A 23,558-nucleotide genomic window follows, 5' to 3' on the forward strand; every position below is an offset into this window, starting at 1 on the left:
AGCCCTGAAGCACCCATTCTCTCTCTCTCTACCTTCCTATTTCTGTATCTCTCTCTCTCTCAAATAAATAAATAAAAACAAATTTAAAAATACTTTGTTACATCCTTGTTCAATGGAGAATGTGGTGGTTTAAGTGAAATTTCTCTCATAGCATCATGTATCTTGAATACTTGGTTCCTAGCTGGTAGCAATTTGGGACAGTTGAGGGACAATTAGGAGGTGCAGCTTTTCTGGAGAAGGTGTGCTTTTGGGGTGATACTGGAATAATAAAACCAAACTTCAAGCCCAGTAGATAGACTGTTTCCTTTCTCATGATGTGGACATATGACCCAGGATTCCTGCTCAGATAAGTCATTGGTTCCCCAACATGATGCACACACACATGCTCATGGACACAATATGAAAGCTGTGGAAGACTTGATTGCCAAGATATGGAAATGGACAATAGTGGCAAGTACATATGATTTGCAAACTATCACACAGGGCATTACCACATGCATAAACCCGTAGCTGTTGGTGGAACCCTGGTTAATAACAAAACAGTCTTTTTATGAAGAGGTTGCTTAGCTATTAAGGCATTTGCCTGTGAAGTCAAAGCACCCAGGATTAATTCCCCAGGACCCACATAAGCCAGAAGTACAAGGTGGCACATGCTCCTGGAGTTTGTTTGCAGCACTGAAGGCCCTGATGTACCATTGTCTCCCCACCCGCATCTCATTCTCTCTCTCTCTCTGTCATAACTAACTAACTAACTAACTAACTAACTAACTAAATAAATAAATAAATAAATAAATAAGTAAATGTCTTTACAAATGGAGCCATTTATTCAATTTTATTCTACCTAGTCTAAATTAAATAATCCTGTGTCTGTTAGTTCCTTCAAGCTAAAATATTTGTAACTTATGTTGCCTTCCTTAGCCTACAAATTAAAGAAATGAGCCATAAAAGAAAATGTAAGACAAACTGCATATATATTATCATTAATATGAATGGAGTCACACTCTTTTTGAAATGAAATCCAATTGTAAAAATGAGAGTTTCAATTCATAAGACCAAACTTTGGAAATTTTCTTTCAGTAATTATGGAGAAAACATTCTAAAAGAGAAATGTTAAAGATCTCTCCCTGAGAGTCTAATGATCAGTTAAGTGCAAGAACCATTATTTTAAACAGTCTTTAAGGAGCCACCTCTGAGGTTGCTAATAAGCACAAGTCCCTATGTCCATTCCTTTCACTTCTTTTCCTTTTTCCTTCAGGCTATAAACTACTATGTGCAGAAATTAGAAGGTAAACCAATAAAATTTACATTCATTTCTAAGCATTCCTTTTTTTTTTAGATTAGACCAAATAAGAGCAAAGCATTTTAATATCTACATATGCATTCAGTCTACACTCACATTAAGCATAAGTGGCATTTTCATTCACACATGTACTTACAAAATGTGTTATAGTGTGAAGATTGTTACCTGTGTATAATTTTATATGTTAATATTACACACAAGGAAAAAACTATAAGACAAATATACACTTGGTTTTTCTTCACTACATTCCTTTCCTTCCTTCCTATTTTCTCTTTTTTCCTTTGTTTTTCATATACATTTTTATATGCATCTATTCAAGAGAAAGATGCAGAAAGAGATGAAAGTGTGTGTGTGTATGTGTGTATGAGACATAAACAGAGAGAGAGAGAGAGAGAGAGAGAGAGAGAGAGAGAGAATGAGCATGCCAGGATCTCCAGCAACTTCAAATGAACTCTAGATGCATTTGCTACCTTTTGCAGCTGGCTTAGGTTCTAGGCTCTAGGGATTTGAACTTGGGTGGCTTCACAGGCAAGTACCCTAAACATTAAGACATTTCTCCAGCCCTTCTCTTTCTTCCTTTATTTTATTCTCTTGTCTTTTTTGTTTCTTTTTTAAGAATAGATTATTTTAGCTTTAATAAAAGCAACACAGATAATAATGCAGAAAATGCCAATCAGATTAAAGTGTCATTTACAAAGAAGATACAACTGATATCTTCATACCTATGTGATAAGGCACATAGACACTTACTTCCACTTTATTTTTTCCAGGTATGAAATGAAGTGCACAGTATGTTGGGCCTTGAGAGGCCAGGACATTAGGCCTAGTGGAACTTCCTGAGCCTAGCTAAAGTTTGGCGAACTGCCTCCAGCCAGCTATGACTCAGCAGAGGGCCAAATGGCCTCTGGCCTGCTACTTCCACACAAGAAGTTAAGAGTTAGAATCAATCATCTCAAAGGTCACGGTATGCTGTTGGCCCTTACATCTCACTCCATCCTAAAATCCTTGCCTTCATTCTCAACATTATATAAACACCTGACGGTAACAATAAAATGAGTTCCTGCTTTAAGGAGACTCGGTGGACACCCACCCTCCTCCTCAACCCTTTGGGAGGAACCAGTAGGCCTGGTCCGCCCCCAGCACTACCTGTGGGGGAGCCTGGCAACAGTAGGGATTTTTTTTTTTTTGTGTGTGGCTTATTTGGATATCCTAAATTTAATTAATCAAAACCTCATACTGAATTATTAAATTATCTATTAAAACATATACTAGCTGTCTGTGATCATGGCAGATAGTATAAAGGTCCCACAATGATGCCCATGTCTTAGGAGAAATTTAATGCACATATTACCTGGGATCACACAAAACTTTTCAAGTTATTGAGAATTTGGAGATGAGGAAATTAACCTAGTTTTGCCAGGTATGATGAAAGTTGTAAATACAAAGCACTTTAAAGTAAAAGAAGGAATAAAGATGAATGGTAGACTAAGGACAGAACGGTTTTGCATAACATGTGAAAAAAATTCTTCCTATCCTTGCAGGCTTCTAAGAGGGGAGGATTCAAGATACCAGAAATATCAGGAAACTCACACTTCTAGAAGAAGCCATGTGTAGGATCATCCCACAGAACCTCCATAAAGGGGCATAGTCCTGATAACACAATCTTTTTTTTTTTTTCTTTTTTTTTAATGGTTTTTCGAGTTAGGGCCTTGCTCTAGCCCAGGCTGACCTGGAATTTTCTAATTTCATAGTGGCCTCAAACTAAGAGTGATCCTTCTACCTCAGCTTCCCAAGTTTTCCAATTAATGATATGAACCACCAACCTTGGCCTGATAACATAATTTTATCTTCAAAATTTATCAACAAGCTGGAGATAAATGTTTTCCTTTTACCTACTTCCTCCTTGCCTGCCTTCTTCCCTCCCTCCCTCCCTTCCTTCTTTCTTTTTAGAAAGACAGAGAGAAATAGTGAATTGTCATGCCAGGGCCTCAGCTACTGTAATTGAACTCCAGATGCTTTTGCCACCTAGTGGGCATTTGCAACCTTCCACTTGCCTCACCTTCGTGTGTCTGGCTAACGTGGGATCTGTAGTCAAGCATGGGCCCTTAGGCTTCACAGGCAAGTGCCTTGGCCACAGAGTCATCTCTCCAGACCTAGTAATGGTTTTCAGATACAAAATAATGTTGTATATTTTAATACAATGTGGAAGGACCAAGTCAAGCCCAGCAGTCTATATATTTTTATTTATTTATTTTTTTTTTTTGTTGTTGTTGTTGTTGTTTTTCGAGGTAGGGTCTCGATCTGGCTCAGGCTGACCTGGAATTCACTATGTAGTCTCAGGGTGGCCTCGAACTCTCACGATCCTCCTACCTCTGCCTCCCGAGTGCTGGGATTAAAGGCGTGCGCCACCACGCCCAGCTTCCAGCAGTCTATATTTTAATTTCAGCACAAAACATGGTGATGAGCAGATCCCAGATCTATTTCTTCACTAATGGAAAGGAGTGTGCTATTAGCTGATTCAGCATGTCGTACAATAGATCTTTCATACCAAATCAGACTTATTCTTATGGTTAATGGAGGTTTATTGTCCCTTGATTATGATCTCCTTATTCTCTTAGTCATTGCCTGTGTAGATTTGATGGTGCTAAAGTCAAAATGTAAGTGAAAAAATGTGGTATTTGTCCTGTGACCTATTTAACTCAATATAATGTTCTCCTGTTACATTTCTGATTTTGTCCAGGAAGGATCTATTTTTATTTTGTATTTAAGGCTGTGTGGTATTCCCTTACGCATTTGCCATGTTTTCTTAATAATTATTTTATACACATTTAATTTGATTTTATATCTTGTCTATGTTTAACAGTGCTAAAAATGAACATCAGAGTCCAAGATATAGCTTCAACACCAATTTAAAATCTTTTATTTTTGGATTACGTGGTAATTTTATATTTAATTTCCTGAGGTTCTCTTTATAGTTTTCCACAATAGCTGTACTAATCCATACTCATACCAGCAGTGCAGTGCAATGCAGTTCCATTCCCTGCATTATCCTAGTGCATACTTTTTAACATTTTTGTAGTAGTCATTTTTACAAATTGGTGGTGATATTTCATTGACTTTTCAGTCACAATGACCAAGACATAAAGAGAAATTTCATCATGGAATGGATCATTTGCAGAGTGAGACATAACTAATTTAAGTGATTTCAATAGCAATACCTGGGATATTTGTGTTGTTCAAATTAGGTAAGATTTTGGAGCTATGATGTAGTGATGTTATAAATCTATGAACACTGTCATTGGATAAATATGTGTAGCATTTAGAAAGAATGTGGATCTTTCAAAAATATTTAATGTTATATTTTTATTTATTTGTTGGACAGAGAGAAAGATGCAGAGAGAAAGAAAGAAAGAGAGAGAGAAAGAGAAAGGAAAGAGAATTAGAGAAAGAATGGGTATGCCAGGGCCTCTAGCCACTGCAAACAATCTCCAGACACATAAGACACCTTGTTCATCTGGCTTATATGGATCCTAGGTAATGGAACCTAGGTCCTTTGGCTTTAGCAGGCAAGATCCTTAACCATTAAGCAATCTCTCCAGCTCAGGATGTGAATCTTCTGTAGAATGTGCAAGACAAAACAATGTGGGTCATCACTGACATAAACATCCTGATACTAAGAAAATACAACTATGCAATGACAATGGAGAGATAAGGAGGGGGCTAAAAATAGGACTGCAAATCAGCTGACCTTAACAAAAATATTTTTTTTTCATTTTTTAAAATTAATTAATTTATTTATTTGAGAGTGACAGACACAGAGAGAAAGACAGATAGAGGGAGAAAGAGAGAATGGGCATGCCAGGGCTTCCAGCCTCTGCAAACGAACTCCAGATGCATGCGCCCCCTTGTGCATCTTGGCTAATGTGGGACCTGGGGAACCGAGCCTCGAACCGGGGTCCTTAGGCTTCACGGGCAAGCGCTTAACCGCTAAGCCATCTCTCCAGCCCAACAAAAATATTTTTATGGGTTATCCTGGCTCAGGAAATCTATAAATCCCAGTCAACTGATTAATCTGATATAATCTACAATTGTACCTGCTATGTAAGACACAAACAGGAGAGGAATTTGAGGGAAATGAGACTGTTTACAGAATAGGTCAGGCATCAGCCATTTCTGAAGATGAAGATGGGCTGTGACACAAGAAAAATGCACAATCCCTAAAACCTGATAATTTTTCTAGTGCCTCAAGAAGGGAACATACTTTTTAGCATTTTTTGACATTGATATATAAAAGATTTTGAACAACAAAATTTTGGGATAATAACATTGTATTTTAAAGTCTTAAGTTTATGATACTTTGACAGCACTGATAGCAAATGAATAAAGGGCCTTGGTCAGTGCCTGGATTCCTAGCATACAGATAAGGTACAAGGAAAATTTATAATGAATAACTCACCGCAGACTTCAGGAAGCCCTTCATTATCATTGACCATCCTTCCAAATTCTAGGCCATAGTAACCATCTGGGTCCTGGCTGCCTCTTGAATTCAGCTGTTTGACATACATAGAATGAGAACATGTTGACCTATAGCTTCTTTTGCTTAGCCTAATTTCTATTTTGTGTTTCTACAAATGGCAAAGTTACTTTGTTTTAAGATTGGATTTTCTAATATATCAACATTTCAAGTTTTTCCTGATGCTGGTGCTGGGACCTACATTCATTGTGTTTGTTTAATATTTCTGTACTATTTCTCCTCTCTAACATGACACTCAAAACTGCTATGGAGTCTCTCCCTGGTTAAAGTTTTTCACTAGAGACATGGACATATATACATGTGTATTCTCTCTGATGTGAAGTAAAACAATGGGGCTCATATACCAAATCACTTTCCCTTATGCATATTTTTTTCTGTAAATTCTTTTTACTTCATTAGTCATATCAAGTTATCTATAGATCTGGAAACCTAAAAATAGATGCAGGTGGTCCATGGTGTATGTGTATATATGCTTGAGTGCTTTCATTACATGTTTTATCTGTATGTCTTGCTATGACAATAAGACATCCCATTTTAACTAAGCCAGGTGATGCAAATATTGCAAAAATATTTCAAGAATGCAGTATCAGTCAAGAATAGAAAGGCATTTAGTTCACAGTTCTCCATCATGATGTACAATTCCCTTTTCCTGGCTCGAGTGGATATCAGTACTAGAGAATAAAAACATAGATTCACTCTTATGCCTACCAATTAAACAGCTAATGTACTGAAATAATGACCCTTCCTCCTATCTGGTTGTAAGAATAATTGGATTTAGAAAAACTTCACACATGAAAGAAACTACAGTGTCGCTAGTCAGAGAACTATGAAGGTGGAGTACCATACTTAAATCTGCTCACTAGGATGAATAGTTTTGTTGTCTGCATGATAAACCAGAGGCCTGCATAGTGAGCATTCATCACTATGATGAGGATTTCATAAACAGGATACTGAGGTTCCTAGTGAGGTTACTTGAGTGTAAAAATTGATAGCTATATTTACAGAAGACTCTATGCTATCAAAATTAATAATTGTATTAAGAAAAAAATAATAATTGTTATAAATCTGTTTCTCATAATGTGACTAAACAAATACATAGAAAGGTTCTTCCTTAAAGAATTCTTGCCTAATTTGTGAATTTAGATTTGAGCATGGGACACTGAGTTAGAATGTTCTTGAGGCCAAGATATTTATTACTACAAACCAACAGAGTGGTGGGACCTGAAGAACAGTACTTCAGGCCACACAGGCCTGAAGTTATCTTTTCAATGTTATCTTTTCAAACTTTCTAGTGGAGGGGAGGGGAGATCTTTCACTTACACTATAAGGATAGATGCTTTTTATGTACGACCTACGGAATGTGGGGAATAAGGAGGATATCGAGGACGTGGGGAAGCATAACTTATGTGGCTTGGTTTTATAGGGGCATACTCAGTCATTTCATGAATAGGAGGGTAAGACTTAGTTAATTTGTATCTGTTGCCATCAGCCTCACATTGCTGCCAGAGAACACCTTACCAAAAACGCATGAGCAAAAGGTGAATATCACCTCTTACCCAACATCAGATGGACAATAGCAGCAGGGAGTGTGTCAAACAATGGCACAAAGAAGAAAAATAGCACCCATAAGCCCACCCCCAAAAATATATCACCTCTATAATTCACAAATTTCCCTCAGCTGAGGACCCAATGTTCAGAATACATAGGTTTATGTGGTACACCCAAATCAAACTACCACATCCCACCCCAGACAGCCATAAACTGATAACCATCCCTGATGTAAAATGCAATGCATTCAAGTTCAACTTTAAAAGTCCTCACAGATTTTTATCAGTCTCAATAATATTCAAACATCCCCATAGTCCAAGGCCTTTTACCTGAGCAGTAATCCCAAAAGAAATAAAAGAAAAAGCAACCAACCAAACAAACAAACATAATGGCACAGAATAAACATTAACACTGCAAAAGTTGGGCATAGCACAGAAATATTTAACCAATACAAGAATTAAAACAAGCAGGACAAACATCAAAGTCTGTAGCTCTAAGCCCAACTCTAGCCAGTGTCAAGTTTCCAAATTTGATTACTTCTAACTAGTGATTAGTCCCTGGAGTTCTAATTCCACCCCTCCAGCTAGACTACTCACAGTCTGGGAAAACTTCATCTGGTGCCAGCATGTCTCCTTAGCAGCCATCCCATAGTTCTGGTATCTCCATTGGGTCTCCACTGAAACCCATGGTTCATCCACATGGCTCCATCAGGCTTTCATACAAATAATCCAACAAACTTGCATGGCCATTTGCAAACAAACAAAAAAAAAGTATTGCAAATCCAATGACCCTCACTTTCCTGCATTTATTATACTCCATAGTAACAGGTGTGCTACAAATTAGTTAATCCAAGGGAGAAATAAATCCAACTTTGAAGAGCAGGACACTCTGTCAGCAGTCAGGTTCCTTACTCAAAGAAGTCTGCATTCTTCCTAATGTCCCAATGCAGATCAGCTGCTCCACCTCAATTGTTGCAATCTCTGAAACAATTGCAGCTGAATGGGCAACAGATTTCATTTCCTTCTGTGCAATATCCATCTCTTGACACCAGTCCATTTTTATTCAGAGTAACCATGTACAAGTTCTCCTGACAAAGGCAGAATATAGCAAGTCTCTGTAACAAACTGCTTCTAAACCAGTTCCTACAAAGTTATTTCTCATTCTCATAAGCAAAACTTTACAGTCCATAGTTCTTAGCACATTCAGGTCTTTTAAGTCTTACCAGAATGGTCCAACAAGCTGTATTTATAGGACTGCAAAGTGTTTCTTAGGGCAATTTTTTTTTTCACATTTATCTCTTAAATCAGTGAGAAAAGGCCCAAAGCCACACAGTCAAAATGACCCTACTTCCTGGTACCAATTTTACTGTTTCAGTTAATTTCTCATTGGTGGAATAAAGAAAATGACAAAAAGCAATGTGTGAGATGAAAGGGTTTATTTTGGCTTATAGATTCACAGGGAAGTTCCATGAGGGCAAGCAAAACTGCAGCATGACCTCTTGGCCAACATCAGGTAGAAAATAGTAACAGGAGAGTTATGGGAAGATTGCTATAATACCCATAAGCCCATCCCCAAAATACATCATTTTCAGGAGACTTCAATTCCTAAATTGCCTCCAGCTGGGGACCTAGCATTCAGAACACATAAGTTTATGGGGGAGACCTGAATCAAATCATCACACCACCGTGCATGATGGTGTCCCTGTAGCCACTGGCCACTTAGGGGCCCAGGTCAATGGAGAGCCTGCTTATCTCTTGGTGAGAATGTCAGAGTCACAGTAGAGTGCTTGCCAGTTATCTTATTATAGCAAAGATTAAAGAAGAGAGAGCAGCTACTGCAAGTGGGCATTCACCTGAGCAGCACCTAGTCTGAGATATCACAGAATTCTTCCTAAAGTATAATAGAAGTACATTCAATAATAATGTATACTGTAGGAAGTCTTCAATAATCTTCAATATGTATATCAACCTAAACATCAAAAGTGATTTATAATTTTAATATTTTATTTATCAATTTGCAAAGAGAGAAAGAGTAAGAGAGAGAGAATATGCACACCAGGTCTCTTGCACTGTATAGGAACTCTCAATTCAGATGACATTTTGCTCTTATTGCTTTACATAAGTATTAGGGTTTCAACCCCAGGCCATCAGACTGCAAGCATGTGCTTTTAACCACTGAGCCTTTTCTCCAGCTCGAAAAGACATTGATATTTGTGTGAGATGATTCTAAAAAAATATTTGTGTGGTAGAGACAAGATTAAAGTCTAAATCTTGTGTTTTAGTACAATTTATTTAGTATCTGTAATTTTATACTGATAAAATAAATCACTGAAAAAATGAAATTTCAACAGCATTTCTCCAATTTTAGAAGTTGAACACACTAATACTGATATAATCAAGAAGTATATTTCCTTAAAAATTAATTTTCATTAATGGGCATTATGTTCTTTAGAAAACTAAAGGGGGAAGTAAAGGTTGTATAGTTCATCTCATATTAAATTTTAAAATTATAAAATTATCATTAAAATTTAGAAATATTTGTTGTAGTCAGTGTTAAGACCAGATAGAGGTCAGTATGTTCCTAGTTAAATAAAACATTCTTTTGAGCTATTTTTTTTTAATGGGGAAAGGCTTACTATTAATTGTATGCATTATTTTCAATGTTCTTTACTAATACATCTAAAGGTCTTACATAAAAATCTGTTATGTAATTTTTGGTATTCCCTGTCTTACAGCTTTTTTGGCTGTCAGACCAGTTCCATCTGTCTAAAAAACAATTACGACAAATACAATTCTATCAGTCACTATGCCATAGCAATTAATTACTCTAAACAAATTTTAGATTTTGAATGAGGAAAAAATAATTTCATGTTTAAATTTTAAATCTGTTATAGAAAATGAGGATATTTATAAAATGACACAAAAAATAGAAACACTTCTTAGATGGAAATTTTGAGAAGTTTTTTTTTTTATATTACTATTGTCAGTGTTTTCAGAATCATATTTTCTCTGGTATTGACTTTTTTATTATTTATTGAACATGATGCTTTATCCTGAAAATGTTTAAAGATTTATTTGAAAATATTCTAAAGTTTCCATAGTCACTTAACAATAAATTTATTTTTCTAAAAGTATCTGAACATGATACTTTAAAGATATCATTGGTTTTCATACTCTTATGGAGATAATGGAGAAGAGTATTAAACCATATTTAATAACAAAAAAAGGACCAGGAATAAAATTAATAAATGATCTCTTACTATCATTCAAATCCTTGCCTCGTATTATAAGTCAGTATTTGGGTCCATTCAGCAGATTCTGAATATTGCTTTGAATTGAGTTGTCAATATTTTGGCATAGTGATGGTTAACACTTATTACCCAGGCATCCTGATTTGGTGTCATCCCTGATAAATTGCGCTGCCATAAGAGACCATTAATTATTTCTGCTCCATCTAGTAGACATCAACTTCAAAATTCTTCCTCAGCTTTCATCTTATGGTTGAAACAAGCCCATTCATCATTGTTTTAGAAGTGGATAGGATCAGATCATGAAATATTTTCATGATTGGCAGGCTTTGCCGAGAATGTGAATAGGCAGTGGTCAGCAATAACCAGGCAGATTGATTTTCTGGGTCATGCTTCTGCCTCTAATAAGTCACCACTTCTTTATGCTGCAGCTTTTAGAGGTCAGAAATGTTACAGTATGGCTGTAGAAACTAGTACTTTTTCTAGATCATGTTTATCATAATTTTATTTTCTGATTTTAAGAGCATATGAAGGTAACCTAACTTTTACAATGACAGTCAGTTTACCAGGCTATCTTTTAAGAGGTCATAGAAATGTGTCCAAGGTCACAGATGATATGTGAAGGAACCTATTAAGTGTTTTTATGGGGAAGGGATAACTTCATGAGTCAAAACTATTTCTCTGTCTAGAGCCTTAACAGCTTTCCAACTAATCTCTCTTGCAAACTCCTGAACAAGCAAGATAGCCCACTCACTAAGGGACCCTCATTGAGGTCCCTGTGGGAGAGTTCCCCTCCACATTGCATGGGCTGCAATTTTGTTAATCTAAAGTTCCCTTTCCTCAGGACAAAAAAGTGAAAACTTAATGAGGGTTTTATATATCAGCTTCAATTAAATTAGTTTAGTAGGTATTTATATTCTGAAATCTAATAACCATTAGATAAATATGACTCATAATCTCTGACTCAAATTATAAGTAAACATTAAAGATATAATGTTATCACTGAACTCTAAAAATGATTAAATTTTGATTCCTATTGCACATGATCATTTCAAACTTAATTATCTTAATGCAGAATCCATCACAGAAGGACACCTGAGATGTTACACATAAATTGTTCTCTTTCCTAATGTATTTCCCAGACGTTTTGAGTACCCCCTGCTTTCTGAAATAACCTAATGTTATATTCTTTGGTGAACATTAAGTGGAGCAGATACAATACAGCAGATATAATACTTTTCTGTATTCCCTAGAAAGAGATTTTACTGCAGCTCTGATAAATTATTTCTAAGATCAGTGAATTTAGAAAGAGACCAGAAGAATCTCCTGTTGAGTATCTGTCCATATTTCCTGACTGAAAATGTTTATGAACAAGTCAGTTTTGCTCAGCTCCTCAGTTGATGACTTTTTTTTCCCTCAAAAAATTAAACTACAAAATCTCTGTACAAAGTCTCAGACATATTAAAAATACATTTACTTACACATAGGCTATGCCATCCATTCTGGGCTATTTTGCAACTCATTTTCTCCTAATGCCACATTGAAACAGTAAAGTATTTCTTGGAAGTTAGGCATAAAATTTAGGCATAAATAGAATTAATAATTAACCCCACCAGAATGATATTTTCTTCATATCAATATCATGCTACTAATCTCTTTTGAAAATAGACCTCTGTCATTTAACTACATCCTTTTACAATTCAGGTTTTAACTTTATTCCCTTAAAAGCACAATAAAGACAACTCTGAGCTTGCCTATGGATCTTAACTGTGTGTTCAGATGGCATATTACACTTATTTTGCAACTTGTGTCTTTCTTTAAAAGTACTCATCTGAGTACTGCTTAAGTATTCGTTACAAATAAATTTGAAATTAATACAATTACATTATTTTAACTAAATTTTGCACATTAGGAATTGTTATGCTTGTTATAGGGTAAATAATTACTGCCAGAGGAACACTTATTATCTCTTCATATGTGTTCTTTTAAAACATAGAGACATATGGAATATTCCATATGCATGTAGAATAAATGCATGAATACAAATTTTCCAAAGCGCAATATTTACTGCAGAATGTCCAAGCATATGACTATAAACACAGATTAGTATGGCAATGTTTTCTTTGTTAAGTGATAGAAATAAATAGAATATAGATGGAAATAAATAGAAAAATATAAAATAAACCCTACCTTCACCAAGCATTAAACGTCTTTACATGCTCACATTCATTCTGTGGATTTTTCAAACTTTCAGCAGAACAGTGTCAGGCTCAGAGTTTTAACACTTCTTGACAACAGCTTCCCTTCCTCTAAAAGCCTATGATGGTCTTACATTTAACCTTTTGAGAGCCTAGACGAGTCACATGATGTCCTTTTGACATTCAAACCTCAAAAAACATACAACCTGAAAAACTCCCACATCAGTGTAGACAAGAACGTATCATAAAATATTCCCTGTACTCTCCCAGAGAATGAACACTACTCATCCCAAACATATACAGTGCACACAATCATTCTCAGTTTCTTTGTAGGAAACAGATCATGAAATTGAATTTAGAGAGCAAATAGAAAATATAGAAACATTTGAAATTCATTCTGAAACTCTTTTGGTAAGAGCATGAGAAATACTGTCTTCTGTTACAATAACCTTACCAAGAAAGAATAGCATGTTTTCATAAGAAGGACAAGAAACATCAGATACTTTCTTTCCTCTTTTATCTTTTTTATTCACATACAAAATAATAGGTTTCTTATGACATTTTCATAAATATTCATTATTTTACTTTGTACTCATACTTCCTAATTTGCTCTAATTTCTACCCTACACCCTAACTCTGGGGACTTTTCCTCCCCATAACATTCATTCTTATGTTTCCATGTTACCTACTCGATTACTCTTTTTTGTTTTTTCTCCCCTCCCTGCATTGGACATCTTCCTCCATTCTCATGTTGCACTTTATACTTTAATATTATATATGAAAGAATACAAGTACACCACTAGTCTTTTTGAATATGGCTTATTTTTTGTAACACAATGAGTTAGAATTTCATTCATTCTCATGTGTTTTTTGATAAATCTTTATAAGGAATTCAGAAGTCTGTAAATAAGACTTTATTCAATCATGTATGTAACAAAAGAACACATTTTTATGATTTCAAGAAAGATTAAATATTCCCAATACTTTTTTTTTTGATATCTTATGAACATAATAAGGTAATACTTTACTATTTTGATTTGTGTGTATGCATGCTTGTGTGTGTGTGTGTGTGTGTGTGTGTGTGTGTGCATGTTCTGGTCTCTTATTGCCCAAATTTATATGGGTAGCTGGGAAATTTAAACGTGGACAGCAGACTTTTTCAACTAGTAGTTTTAATTCAGCTCCCACACTTTGTAATATTTTATTATGTCATTTTCCTACATTGGTTTTCTTGGTCTTCCTCACCCAAACTTCTCCATTTATACCTGGGCGCCCCACTTTTGCTTTTACATACTTTGAAGTCCTCTTTCCAATTTTATACATCATCAATTTTCTTTCTCCTCTTTGCCTAAAACCTCCTTTTCCCCTACCATATTTCCTTTTCTTTATTCATAACCTATACCCACATTCACAACCTAAGTAGACTTATATAAAATTAAATTAGGATTGGCATAGAGAAACAACATGTGACATTTGTCTGTTACTATTATAATTCCAAATTCATTCCTTTTCCTGAAAATTTCTTTTCATTTTTCTACATGGCTGAATTAAATTCCATTCTGCATGTATTCCACACACTCTTTATCCATTCATCTGTTTATAGTAACCTAAACTGATTCCACTAATTTTCTTTTATTTCAAGGATCCTACCCTAGTCTATGAGGTGTATTTTTATTGTAAGATGATGTCAATGGATAATAGAGAATTTATCACTAGTAACAGTACCATTTTCTCTGACTTAGATATGAAGCCAAGACAAGGCTGGATATGGTGGAAAACATGACTATAGAGATACCAACAGACCCAGTTATTCCCTTATTGGGCATCTATCCTAAAACCTTCAAACCACAGGCCAGAGAGATTTGCTCAACCATGTGTGTAGCAGCTCAGTTCATAATAGCTAAGAGCTGGAATCAACTCAGATGTCCATCACTAGAAGAATGGATAACTATGATGTGGTATATCTACACAATGGAATTCTATACAGCAGTAAGAAAAAATGACACAATGAAATCTGAGGAAAAATAGTTGAACTTGGAACAGATCATTCTCATCTTTCAGACCTTTCAGATCAGTACTGCGGAGGTAGAGGTAGAAGGATTGTTGTGAGTTCAAGGATCGTCTGGACAACAGAGTAAATTCCATGTAAATTTGGGCTACAGTGAGACCCTATCTCAATAATTAAATTAATTAATTAATCTGTCATTCTTGTAGACAGAAAGAAAGATGTAGCCATTGCTTGATAGAACAAGCAATATATAATTCCTACCTTTGTACAACTTGAAAATTGCCTTTCTTTACTCATAGGTAGAGAACAACATTGTTAATACCATATGTGTATATATATATATATATATATATATATATATATATATATATATATATATATATCATTCAATAGAATACAATGGCAATAAAAGTTTTGCATAATTTGGTAAGATTTTGTCTTCAAATCATCTTTCTGAAAGATTTCCAGGGAACATTAATTCTACCGTTTAGTAAATCCATTTCACTGTGAAGTACCCCTCATTTTTATATTGTTAATTGTTATGGAAAGAGTAAAGAAATTGTACTTTGATTGCAGACACACCTTGATTTAAATTCTACGACTTTTGTTTATTTATTTATTTATTTATTTTTTCAGTTATGAGGCATTTATTCACGAATACCTGAAAAGAACACTGCATATTTATATTTTCTCAATTTCATAACAGGATTATGAAGAGATGGTATAAAATATTTACAAGTGTAAACACAACTGAGTCAGAACTAAAACAGAGAACTCAATCTCTACACAGCTGGGCTGTAAGAGACTAGGATTAAGTTATGCTTTGTTTATTAAAGCATTTTACTCATCTCACAGGAAACAAAAGCAGGTGCTGAATCATGAAAGCCCCAATCAATTATTTTTAGCATGCCCCTTAACTTTCCTGTTCCCCGGTTTCTTATCTTCTATGGCTGAGTCTTGAACAGGTAGCCCCTTCAGGTGATGTCTGCGATAGATGGGCCACGGAGGAAGGGTCAGCAAACACGAGAACGCAAATCCAGCCATCACTATGTAGACGGTCCACCCAAACTGTTCGGCCACATAACCGTAGATAAATCCAACTACTGCAGAACAAAGAATAATCCCTTGAAACATCTGTTCAGCTAGCTTCTGCCCTTTGTAGTCCATCTGCGTGGGCAGCGAGCTCAGGTGTTCCAGCATGGTGGGCAGAGAGCACGCTGCACAGCGGAGCGACGGCAGCCGGTATTTAAGGACTGTGGAGGTCGAAGCCAGGTACCGAGCTTCTCCCAGCCGGTCTGCCGAGCCCCGGAGCGCGATGGCCGCGGCCCTGGAAGACTTTTGTTTATTTTAATTAACATCCCTATTCAAGTATAGTTTCCAAGCTAAAACATGCACCTGTTTTCAGAGTGCAAATATATCTTTTCTGACTCTTGGAGTTGTATTACCCTCCTTATAATCTAAATCTTCTAAAACAATTAGAATGAATGGGAATATTCCCGTAATGCACTTCAAATTGGAGTACTCATTCTCATGGTACTCTTGATTTCCATTCCAGTCTTAGATGTATAATTTACATTATGCCACCATGAACCCTCACGTGAAAAACCTACTTTAAGTTTTTGTGTGTTGCCTGTTGTCACTCAGAAAAGTGAAACAATCGTTCCTAGTGCTAATAACTGGTAGATTCAGATTTTCAATGTCGAGTAGGTAAAGCTTTGTACATCATGCCTGCACTTTTACCTATTATACAAATGTGAAACATAAGGTAAATGAAGGTGAAGCACTTTCTACAAATCACACCTCTGAAAAATAACCAGGGAGTAAATACATTTTTGGGATACCTAACTATTTTTGTGTAAAACTGCTCAGACCAAAAATGATATGATAAAAGTGAGAAAAAAAAGGACTTAAATATATTATTTTGCCTTCTTAAAACTTATATTCCATAATACTGAGCACAAAGTATAGGCAAATGCTGTGCTAGGCATTGAGAAGAAATTCTGAAAATGTTCTAAGGTATTTCTCAGAGTTCAGAAAGCAGGAGGGCACCTAAATACACTGAGAAAAAGAAGAGGTGTCTGGAATAGGGGTCAGTGACTGGCTGAGGGTGGGTAAGTACAGGAGCAGACACCTGGGAACTCATGGGGGCAGCATCTTTTTATGTGTAACACTTACATGAGAACCGTAAAAATAATAATTACAGGTCTCTTCATTTATGAGACAGGACACCTATCCCATAGGAACTGCTGATGACAGATAAGGAAGTTCCAAATATTTTGAACATCCTGTCAAAATAGTGGAAGTTCAGTTTATAAACTTAAGTGACAAAAGGGCATAATATTGTAGAATAATATTAAAATACAATTTAGCCTTTATTTCTATCATTTTAACACTCTGAGTTGTTCTGTTGTTCAATAGGGCAGATATTCTCATCTTTAGCAAATATGTATTGAATTTTTGACTTACATGTAGACCTTCAACTTGTGGCTCTAACAATCTTTCCACCTGCTCTTCCACACAATTCCCTGAACCATGCTGGGAACATTTTAAGTCTACTTCAGTGATGGGCACTTAGACATTTCTTTGTTTCTTGTAATGACCTAGAGTAAGGTAAAACAGAAGGTTTTGAAGAAATCTTATGACTAGACTAAAGTAAAGAATAAACTTATCTTTTCAAACCAAACAGTGACATTACACAGTTTACAAAAAAAAAAAAAAAAAAAAAAAAGAGAGAGAGCTCTTCAGAGGCATATGATGCCGGATAGGGTGTAAGCAAGTGATTGAGTGAAAGTAAACATTACTTTCATTGAAGTTCTTTGAAAAGGCATGGGGTGTCAAAAAAGACCTGTGGCTCTTTCCTATTGGGCACATAAAGATTGTCGAAGAAACAGCAAGTTGGGCTGAATCTGAGTATATAACAGGAACAAACTGATCAGGGAAGAGTTAAGAGGCACAGAGCTAATCTACTGCATAACTCATTTTGTAATTCTATCTGTTTATGAGATAATTCCCAAACTCTATAAAATATTATATCTTTGCCAAGAATTATTTCCATGCAGAACTGGAAAAATAAATGTGGGAGAATATAAGAATGAAGCATAAATATGTTATTACATGGCTAAACTTCTAGCTGTATTTTTTTTTTAATCAATCATCATTTTTTTAAGCATTAGTGTTTCCATGTCATTGTTCTACACGCTTAGATATCAGTATGACTGTATGCATTGGCAGGAAACATTGGAAAGCTTTCTCCTGTACCCCAACTTCTACATTGGAGATCTGTGTTTTCATCCCCTTAGAACTGGGATTTTCAAGTCAAGGAAGCACAAAACGCATTGCTGATGTTCATGGTTCTGATCAGTTTGCTGCACACAAGCTTGGCCTTCTTACAAAAGTGAAACAGGAAATAGTTATTACCATTCATGTGTTTTTAAATCAAGCCTAGACATAAGGATTGAGGTAATTAAGGTGTAAATGTTCACAATGAGAAGTATATAAGGCAAAAACAGTGGTTGAGGTTGGTTAAATACCAAAATGAAGCAACAGTGCTTGGTAACTGCTAAAGTTATGTATAATCCATGAACATTAGTACCATTAGATGACAGAATTTAAAAAGCCATAAGAAACTCTAAAAAGTTAAACACTCTTGTTTTATTGTTTCTTTGAGAGCTTCATGAAAATACTGAGTTGTCTTTTTTTTGGTACTTGAGAACACATTAGGCATGTAAGTTAGGTGAAAAGAAACAGTGTAAACAAAATATTTATTGCAAATGGATAGTGAATGTGAAATAGATCCTGCAAAACAAATCTGTTAGAATTGTAGAAGAGTGGTATGTTGGGATAAGGAAAGGAAATATGCAAAGAAGTCTTTATTTGTTTCATATTAATTTTTCTGATTACATACCTCCTGGTATAATAATATCATAAAGTTAGAATGTCATAAAGACTATAGAAAAATATCAATGCATATGATAGCAATTTTTGAAATATTTTCCACTCATATGTTCAATAAATATAGAGTTCCTGCCAGTTTTTGCTTGTCAGTTTTGTTTGTTTCTGAGTCATATCTCTATCCAAAATAAAATTTAAATACCTCTGCTATAGACAGTGATCTCCAAAGACTGGCCTACATTTTCCTGGTAGATTTAAATCTTTTTTCTACCTGTACTCTGTCCAAATTTTAATGACAAGATTCTTTCAAGTTCGTGTGGTAAGTATATTATGAGACTTTGTAAGTAGAGGAGACATTTCATCTCCAGAGCATTTAGCACTAAGAGAAAATTTAGTGTTTTTCTTTTAATTTTTGTATGTTAATACTACTTTTTTCGATGCTGACACATAGTGAAAGGGGAACTGGTTCATATTTGCAAGAACAGGTCCAGTGTTTTCTAGGTGTAAGTAAAAAAAAAAAATCAAAGGTACAATTTTCTTTACTGTGTACACTTATGAAATACAGTGAAATGCTTGAGCACAAGATCCACTCAAGCTGCACACCTCACTCTATGAGCAGCTGGAATCTTGCATAGTCATGGGTCATCATTGTTAGCACACCATGAGTGGCTATTAAGCTCTGAGGTAAGTAGGTTAAACATCTCAGGGGTGCTCTGGTGATCTGATGGTGATGTGTCATGTCACAGGATCCACAGTTATTAAACAGTAACAATTAAGCTGTAATTGAAATTCAGTGGTACTACCAAAGGTCCTGACAGCTCCTAGGAGGTGAGGAAAACTCTCACAAAAACATGTAGGATGAATTTAGCCATGTTATATGAAAAACTCTAATATCACAATAGAATAATTAAACAATAATATTCAGTTATATCTTATAATTCTAAAAGTTTTGGTGATTTTTATCAGTACATTTATTTATTTCCATTATATATTTTTTCCTTCATACTCTTTAAGTCTTCTCCAGAATCAACCTCTTGGAGTGTGTAATAAGCCCTCAATCTACTTTTAGACTTGCCCAATATTTTCAGTTTGTATTTTCCAAGCCTTAATTTTAATTGTACCCACCAGAGGGTTTTTCCTAACCCTATGAGGTTATTATTCTGTTGGCATCCACGTTGTTCCTCTCATATTTACCATGGCTATTTGTAAAACTTCCCACATTTACCTCTATCCTCTTTGCTTAGACAGTCTGTACTCTATAAGGGAAACTCTTCTGTCTTGGATACTATTTGGCCCCTAACACATAAGATGATAATGAACACACATTAGGGGTGTACTGTATGTTTACCAAGGGAATGATATCTTATTCCACAATAGCTCACTAACTTCAAATACAAGATTAAGTTGCTCATAAAATTCAGCAATGTGAAAAATGCACTTATTAAACAAGATTATATGAATTATTTCAAACGTTTTAGAGCCAATCCTACAAAATTTGAGCTATTTACATAAGTGTTTATTTTCTTTTTAATTAAAATTATTGGCATAGGAATTGTTAGGTTTCTAAAATCATTTAGAAGAGTTAGTTTTTAGTCTTTCAGTCAAATTATTTTCCCTTCCATGCCATCCCCTCCACCATAACCCTGCTTTCATTTTCATTTTGCCCAACCTACACCTTCTCAATACCTCTTGCTCCCCTTAATTTTCTCCCATCTAGTTTATACCCACATATGTCGCCAAAGTACATAGTCAGAAATATTAAAAGTTAAAATCTACAAGTGAGAAACACCATTCAGTTTTTGTTTTTCAGGGTCTATCTTACTTCCTTTCATCCATTTTCCCACAAATTTCATAATTTCATTTTTCTTTACAACTGAAAAATCACACTTGTATATATTCCACATTGTTATTATTCAGTCACCTGTCAATAGACAATTAAGTTGATTCAATTCCCTTTCTGTTGTAAACTGAGCAACAATGAACATGGGTGTAGTAGAAATTTCAAATTTGAGTTAGAACGAGTTCTTTAACCAGCTGCATACTAATTTAGTTCAAGTGACTTTATTCATTTTGATTCCCAGCATTAAATTCTGTAGTTTGGGGTGACAAAAATGAATTTATCTCTTGGGAAATTCCAATCTACTGACGGAATCTGGCAGTTATAGGTATTCATCAATATAATGCAGGCCCAGGCTTACTTTTGTGTCATTTTGTTTAAGTAAGCATGCTCATTTGGTTGCAAGTATCCGGAAATGTCTGTCCCCAAACTGTCTTGTGAAGACTGATACTAGTAGAGAAACAGACATTCTCTATGCAAAGATGGAAGATTTAGAGGGATTCAGGGGATTAAATATGAAAGCATTTACCAAGGGTTTGCGATTAATTTCAGAAACTAATGAAAAAAATAAGGGCTAAAAGTAGAAATCAGCATCCCTGTGGAATGTTTTGAATTCTCAGTACCTTTAGTTTTCCTTGCAGATTTAGATTTGGTGCTATCTACTCTGTACTATTTGATTTTTAAATTGCATTTTGTAATGTATTTGAAATGGAAGGACAAACTAATTTAACCTCTTTATTTAAATAAAATCAAGTTCTATCCACCAAAATGTCCTTTCCTAGTGAAAATCATTCCTTCTGTGACAAAATTGAGTTTCAGTATTTTTGTGTATACTAGAGAACATCTTCTCATAATAGAAAATAACTGCAGTAGAATAGAAAATACCTGAGCTGGAGGGATGGCTTAGCGGTTAAGGCTTTTGCCTCAAAGCCAAAGGACTCAGATTCTATTGCCCAGGACCCACCTTAGCCATATGCACAAGGGGGAGTGCATGTATGGAATTCATTTGCAGTGGCTGGAAGCCCTGGTGTGCCCATTCTCTCTCTCTCTCTCTCTCTCTCTCTCTCTCTCTCTCTCTCTCTCTCTCTCCTCTGTTTCTCTCTCAGCCCTCTTTCCTGTCAAATAAGTAAATAAATAAATAAATAAAAATAAAATATTTTTAAAAAGAAAAAAAAAACAAATGCTTCAACCATAGCACAAAATATATGGTCTACTGTTTCTCCACTGAGCTCGTGACTGTATTTCAATTAGTGTTAAAATATTTCATTATTTCACTCCTTCCTTGATGTGCTTACTGTCAGATAGGGCTCTCAACTAAGCATTCTTTTGTCTTTCATATATAGGACACTTTGATCACTTTGCTGTATATATAATTACATTGGTATATTAAATTTTAATTACTTTTGTGAATAATAATGGTCTTAAGAATGGACCTTCTTGTCCTGCAATGTGCAAAACAACACAGAATGAGTTACAAAAGACAAGACTGTAGTTATTGTATAATTAATAAACATTAGGCTTTTCATGCCAATCCTACTGATATTACTATTTAAGATTAGGGCAGTTCTTTATGAATTTAGATATATTTGCAATGGCAGAAAAATTCTAGTAATATGACATATTGAATATTTCAGTTGGAATGGATAGGTAAAATCAATACTTTGACTGTAAATATTTCTTTTCCACAAATGACATATGCACATTATAATATATACACATCATGAATATGTAATCATTTTATACATGCATATAATACATCCATTGAATTAATAATATAAATGATATGTCTCTTAATATTGGCATCTCAGATTTATATTTTTAGCAGTTATTATCTAAACTAGTCTATGCTATTACGGAAATGCCCACACTTGCTCCTCACATGCAGGATCAAACAACAAAATTTATGAAAAAATTGCTATTTGTCCTAGCAATATTGAAGTTAGCTATTTTCTGTATTTTATATGTCCAACTTGCCTACTACATATGAGAATAATATTTGGAAATAATGGCGCAGGTTAGTTCATGTTTCCCGTGTTTCAGGCATACCCCTATTTTCACTGTTCATCCCTTGTGAGGATTTATCCTATGAGCCAAGGCACCTTTCCTTTTTCCTTTTGTCATATATGAGATTGTATTGAAACAATTGGATTGAAGATTTTAGTAAACTAAATTTGATTCCCTTTCTGTCCTCATTAACTTCATGCACACAAACAGATGGTCACTTGTATAATTGCTTATGTGTGTATAAAGAAAATCAATTAGCACTACCCCTGTGGAGTTCTTACCTTTTTCCTCCTTAAGTTCTCATCAACAAATGTATTGATAGAGTCAGCTTTTGGCAATGCAAATCACCATACTTATTGTAGGCTTAGTATTCATCCGTCATGTTAAGGAAGCTTGAAGAGAATCAAGAAAAGCACAAGGGAGCTTTTTTTTAAAAAAAGGAAAGGATAAGGTAAGAGTGGGAATGAAAAGTCCTGATTGATTTGAGCAAGGCTCAGTGAGCACACTTGGACACTTTCCATTAACCATGAATGGGAGGTATTCCTAAAGAAGGCTTAAGAGAGGCAGATTTGGTTGGACTGTAACTGTAACTTTAAATCAAATATTTAAGTAATATCCACAATTTACCAAAATTTTTCAGATGTAGGGGATTGTTTATAGAAGTTAGTCTCTCATATGGTTTTCTGGAATGAGGAATCATGGGAACACTTGCCAGGTTGTTCTCCTTTAGAGCTCTCTTGGCACAGTTCGTTCCTGACTCAAACCAACCTGGCACTGGAGCCTGGGCAGAGAGCCCACCCTACTATTTTCCCATGTACCCTGCTCTGAGAATCCACAGGGAAGGTGGGACTGAGTTTCAAATTCCTTTATTTATTTATTTATTTATTTTTATTTTATTCTGTTTGTTTTTTCAAGGTAAGGTTTCCCAATAGTCCAGGCTGGCCTGAAATTCATTATGTACACTGAGGTTGGTTTTGAACCCATAGCAATC

At 35.2% G+C, this 23,558-nt stretch overlaps 2 protein-coding genes across 2 annotated transcripts in view; one reads left to right on the forward strand and one right to left on the reverse strand.

The window, feature by feature from the left end:
* The window catches only part of Lrp1b (LDL receptor related protein 1B), a 2,087,209-nt gene that overhangs the window by 63,493 nt on the left and 2,000,158 nt on the right, over positions 1–23,558 (forward strand). The gene's annotated exons all lie outside the window — the stretch shown is intronic.
* LOC101605570 (signal peptidase complex subunit 1-like) lies at positions 15,663–16,137 on the reverse strand. Its single transcript, XM_012952493.2, has one exon. It carries the CDS (start codon positions 16,033–16,035, stop codon positions 15,727–15,729), a length of 309 nt encoding a protein of 102 aa, XP_012807947.1. The 5' UTR covers positions 16,036–16,137; the 3' UTR covers positions 15,663–15,726.

Source organism: Jaculus jaculus, chromosome 4, assembly GCF_020740685.1.
Source record: "Jaculus jaculus isolate mJacJac1 chromosome 4, mJacJac1.mat.Y.cur, whole genome shotgun sequence".
Classification (NCBI taxonomy): domain Eukaryota; kingdom Metazoa; phylum Chordata; class Mammalia; order Rodentia; family Dipodidae; genus Jaculus; species Jaculus jaculus.

Coding starts and splice junctions, on each gene's coding strand:
- LOC101605570 (XM_012952493.2), bottom strand. CDS start 16,035: ATGCTGGAACACCTGAGCTCGCTGCCCACGCAGATGGACTACAAAGGG.